General features: G+C 39.0%; 1 protein-coding gene across 1 annotated transcript; it reads right to left on the bottom strand.

The window, feature by feature from the left end:
• Window positions 1-205: 205 nt before the first annotated feature.
• On the bottom strand, window positions 206-5,292 carry LOC114263677 (uncharacterized). Its single transcript, XM_082918674.1, has 3 exons — window positions 4,863-5,292; window positions 3,257-3,320; window positions 206-2,740 (listed from the first exon to the last, which is right to left on the bottom strand). Exon 3 carries the CDS (start codon window positions 2,732-2,734, stop codon window positions 206-208), a length of 2,529 nt encoding a protein of 842 aa, XP_082774800.1. The 5' UTR covers window positions 2,735-2,740; window positions 3,257-3,320; window positions 4,863-5,292.
• Window positions 5,293-5,541: the final 249 nt, after the last annotated feature.

Here is a 5,541-nt window from a genome sequence, read left to right as displayed (position 1 = left end):
CTACGGACATTGAGAGATGGTCTACTAGACCTCTCCCTCCCCTCAGGAAAAGAAACCGAGAAAACCGAGTCTGGTTCGCAAACCGAGACAAGGCACAGAAGAGGGTTCGGAAGTCCGGAGGCAGGGCTCACGGCCGCAACTCTGAAGCTTCTGAACAAGCACATTATGCAACATCACCAAGCGCTCAATCGGTGACGTCTGAGTCTTAAGGTCGGTCAAAAATGGGGTGTCTATAGTATGGTTGGAACACTCTATTCATAAGGTCCATAAATGCGGCGGGGGCATTAGTTAGACCAAAAGACATAACAAGAAATTCATAATGGCCGTAGCGAGTTCGAAAAGCAGTTTTCGCTATGTCTTCTTCCTTAATCTTAAGTTGGTGATACCCTGGTCTGAGATCGATTTTGGAGAACACACATGCTCCCTGAAGTTGATCAAACAAATCATCTATACGCGGCAAAGGATACTTATTACGCACCGTGACCTTATTCAACTGCCGATAGTCAATGCACATTCTCATGGTGCCATCTTTTTTCTTCACAAATAACACAGGTGATCCCCAAGGCGAGACACTTGGCCTAATGAAGCCTTTATCCAATAACTCTTGCAATTGTATCTTAAGCTCCTTAAGTTCCATTGGGGCCATACGGTAAGGTGCACTAGAAATTGGGGCAGTTCCAGGAATTAAGTCAATAGCAAACTCAATTTCTCGATCTGGGGGTAATCCAGGTAGTTCATCAGGAAAAACATCTATGAAGTCACACGCAATTGGTATATCCTCCAATCTTGGACCACTCAATTCGGAGTCAATCACATAGGCTAAGTATCCTTGGCACCCCTTCTTAAGCATTTTTCTAGCGGTAATAGCAGAAATAACATAAGATGGGGACGCACATCGATCTCCACAAAATCTAAATTCAGGTTCCCCAAAATTGGAAAATACTACCTCTTTCCTATAACAATCCACCGAAGCATGGTAAGAAGCCAACCAATCCATTCCCAAAATCAAATCAAAATCAAGCATCTCTAAAGGCAATAAATCCGCTACCATCTCCCTATCTCCCAACTGTAATACACAACCTCGATATACCTCCTCAATTATAACACAATCCCCAATAGGAGTAGTAATGGATAAGCAATAGCCTAGAGGTTCAATAGGTTTATCAGCATGCAAAGAAAATGATAGAGATACAAAAGAATGTGTAGAACCCGGATCAATAAGTACATGTGCCTCCCTACTGAACACATAAATAATACCTGTTACCACCTCCGGATTAGCCTGAGCATCCCGCTGAGTCAAAGCAAAAACTCTCCCCTGCGAGGTTTGTCTATCGGATTGAACACCTCCTTTATTCTGCTTGCCAAACCTAGTCCCAACCTGACCTCCTCCTCGGCTTCCCCCTCGGCCGGCACCTGAAATTTTATTACTACCAACTCCAGTACTAGCAGATGAAGCAGTTCGTGTGCAATCTCTAGCCAAATGTCCGGGTTGTCCGCAATTGAAGCAAGCTCGTGTATCTCCCAAATTAGTCATTTTAGGAACTGTGCAATCTTTCACCAAATGACCCTTCTGGCCACAACGAAAACACAAGTCGGTACCAGCATGACAAACACCTGTATGTGCCCGCCCACATTGCTTGCAAACACTTCGAGTAAACTGAGATGATGTCCCTCTAGACTGTCCATGACGCTGATTAGAAATGCTTTGGGTTGGGGTAGGATGCTCTCTATTTTTTTGATATGCACTAGAGCTCTTGACTGAACCATAACCATGACCACCTCTTTTTGACGGTCTATTAAATGTGTTCTCATGATGGGATGAACTAAGGTGGCGCTTCTTCTGTTGTTCCGCTAACTTCATTTCTATGACATCTTTCTCAACTGTTAAGGCTTTATCAACCAAGGTCGAATAGTTAGTTATTCCCAATACTCGGATACGAGATTTGATGTCCAAATCCAACCCATCTGTAAAACGACGACATTTGACCTCCTCATCATCCACAAACGAAGGGGCAAAACGAGATAAAGAAATGAACTTAGCTTCATATTGAGCTACAGTCAAATCCCCTTGCTCTAGCCGAAGGAACTCTCTTTCTTTTTCATACCGATAGGTAGCTGGAAAGTACTTGTCATTGAAAACCTTAGTGAATTGGTTCCAGGTTAATCCTCCGGTGCCACTTGCCGTAAGTAGGCGTTGCGTGGCCTCCCACCAATATTCAGCCTCCTCCACCAGCATAAAACTAGCAAGTGCAACTCGCTGCTCGTCTGATACTTCCATCACAGAAAATATCTGCTCTACCCTCCTTAACCAGGCCTCTGCCTCCATAGGATTGGGCGATCCAGAAAATGATGGAGCCCCCAACTTCTTGAACCTCTCAATTGCGGTGAGGCGGTTCTCTGTAGGTTGCACAAATGGCCTTGACTGTGCTGCATTCTGTTGTTCAAGGATGTGAGTCTGCCTCTCCGCTAGGCTAGCCATTGACTCTAAAAGGCGCTGCACACTAGGGTCTAAAAATGCTGGAGCTGTGTCAGCCCTTGGTGGTACGACTCTATCTGAATGTCCCACTTCTGGATTGGCACTTGACTCTTGAGTTTGCTCATTATGCGATTCATGTTCAATCTCTTCTTCCTGAACCCGAGGTGGAACTTCATTTCCAACACTAAGATGTGGCTCTCGCTCAGCCTCAAGTACTTCCATAAGGGGGCGACTCTTATGAACTCTTCGCCTTGCCATACGCGCCTGTATAACAAGACAATTAAAACTTAGAATACTAGATCGCTATTAAACATCATCACTAATCGAATTACTAACTACAATACCCTATCAACTTTAATTCTAAAATAACTAGTCTACAGATTCATAACCTAATGCTCTGATACCAAAAATGTAACGACCCAATCTTGGCAAGGCAAAACCCTGCCAAGAGGGTGCACCTCAAACGCTATAGCACCTTTACACCACAAATTCCTGTATAATTCTTACATCACATCACCACATCACCAAAAGTGCATAAGACCTTTCAATTGCCTAACATATATGAGATGATCTATTCAAAGACAAAAAAATATTATCATGCTACAAGATAGTTCCCAAGCATTTCCTCCCAAAAAAAATATAATACATACTAATCACGAATCCATCAATACATCCAACTTCATAAGCAATTTTTACAATCAACCTCCTTCATAAAAAAAAAAAGGGTAAGCTCACATCCTAGAATGACCCTAAGCAAAACCTCAACCACAAGATGCCCACCTGTGATCCTTCAAAAAAATTCTAGTCTTCCAAGTTGAGGCGAGCCACACAAAAGTCTATGAATCTGAAAAAAAAAATTATTTAAAAGAATGAGCTAAAGCCCAATGAGTATACCAATACCATGGAGTTATAAAACTTGCTCCTACCAATAGGGTTCAAAATAAAGATACTAAACATAAGAGCTTAATTGGACTTAAATTTATACAAAATAAAAATAAAAATGATGAAATACAATTTTCATAAAACATTATCAAGATTCTTTCCAAGGAATCTCATAAGGCTGAAAAAAAACATACATTTGGATAATGAAAGTAAACAAAAATATAACTTTTCAATACATTAAGATTTCATGTCCATCATACAATCCACTACATAGCCTTAGGGTCGCGTTACCTCGCGACTTAGGTGGTGACGGTACCGTTACCCAGAACATAACCATAGGAACATAGCTCATGTCATCGTAGCACTTCAATTCTTGTTTCAATGTTTCGGTCCCCAGGACCCCTTATACATACAACGACCCTTATGGTCCTTAAAACATTTCGGTCCCCAGGACCCCAAAGCATTTTGGCCCTTGTGGCCCCAAAGGCTATATTCGGTTATATGATTAATAAAATAAATACCCTCACATAACATTTCACTGTCATTCAATCATCATCATCATAAAATTTGAAAGACTCAACTTAAATAAATTCTCATAAAAAATTAATGCTTCATTATACAAATGAAATCATATCTTTATTAAAACTCAACCCTTGGCCTCAATAAATTTATAGATTTTCTTTTTATACATATATCATGATGAAATGTATCATTCACTTCCTTTAATTCAAAAATTATTTTCAAACTTTGTAATAAAGATAGAGGTAAGGTAATTTCCATGGTAAGTATACTCACCTCCAAAAATAGCAAAAGTGTAGATTTGAAACTCTACAAATTAATTTCCAAGAGGTGGAGAGATGCCTTCCTCCAATCCTAACAATTAGTAAATAGGATCTCAAATTAGGAAAAGCTTTCAATGAAAATTACAACATCTACAAAAATGATCCTAAATAAAATTATGCTAAGGAATGGCAAGCTAAAGAACTCCTCCAACTTTAAATCACCCAAACAAATAACTTATCCAATCTCCATAACACCCATCCTTTGAACATCTTTGAGTTAGTAACTTTTTAAATATCCAATCAATTTATATGCACAATACCACCATCAATTTACTACAAAAGTCAAAAATCAACATTTTTGTATAAACTCAACAACTTAAGTAAAATCTTCAATCACTTATAAAATTCCTCCATAGAACATAGAGATACCCAATCCATCATTTATCAACTCAATTTCAACATATAAATTCCCTAACACCAAAATCCCCAATTTTTACATCACATTCAAACCCTAGATTAACCCAAAATCTAAATCTCCAAATCAACCATCAAATTGACCATTTTTTTTTTTAAACATGTAAAACATTCATGGAAACTAATTGAGAGTATAAAATTCAACAAGCAAACCCCAAATCATAATAGATCTAAAACACAAAAATTTCATCATCTCTAACTCAAAATATGTAAAACCTTAAACTAAACTTTTAGAGAAAGATTCTTACCAAGTACAAGCCTCTAATCCATCAAGAAAATAAATCCCATGCTTTGATTCTTCAAAAGATTAAGAAAAATCTAGAGTTTGTGCTTCTATTGTGTTATTTTCGGATGGATTCAAGGAGTGCCGACCGGACCCTTTTTCTGGCGAGATAAGGTGGCCGGAGGTGGTGGAGATGGTGGGTCAAGGTGGTGGTGTAAGGGTGGAGCAAAGGTGTGGTGTTTGGCCTCCAAGAAAGTAAAGGAAAATGAGAGAGAAAGTAGAGAGAAGTTAGAGAATGAAGAATGAAGAAAAAAAAATCTGCACTTCTAATTTTTTTTGTGTTGAAATGGGGTGTTTGGTTACACCTACCATCAAGTTTGGAGTTGGGTTTAGATATCCTAAATGGAGTTTAACATAGGAGTGTGTTTGGCTCTAGATGAAAAGTTGGGAATATTATACATTTTGCATAAGTTAGGAACATACATGTTTTCTAATCATTTTGCATAAGTTATATCTATACATATAGTCTAAATACTTCTCTCTAACTAACTTCCATATCTGTTACATAGTTATAGATCCTAGAGCTGCTATTGTCACTAGATTGTGATGCACTAGCATACAACAACTGTGAACCTTGAGTATTGAATCCAGATGGCATGAGCTTAGGTGCAGTCACCAACTGAGATGAGGAAGCATTAGTCTTA

This window comes from Camellia sinensis, chromosome 3 (assembly GCF_055761805.1).
Source record: "Camellia sinensis isolate YWXY chromosome 3, ASM5576180v1, whole genome shotgun sequence".
NCBI lineage: Eukaryota > Viridiplantae > Streptophyta > Magnoliopsida > Ericales > Theaceae > Camellia > Camellia sinensis.
This window is presented reverse-complemented; position numbering and strand designations above follow the sequence as displayed.

Excerpts from the sequence above, each read along its gene's own strand:
- LOC114263677 (XM_082918674.1), bottom strand. The coding sequence starts at position 2,734 with ATGGCAAGGCGAAGAGTTCATAAGAGTCGCCCCCTTATGGAAGTACTT.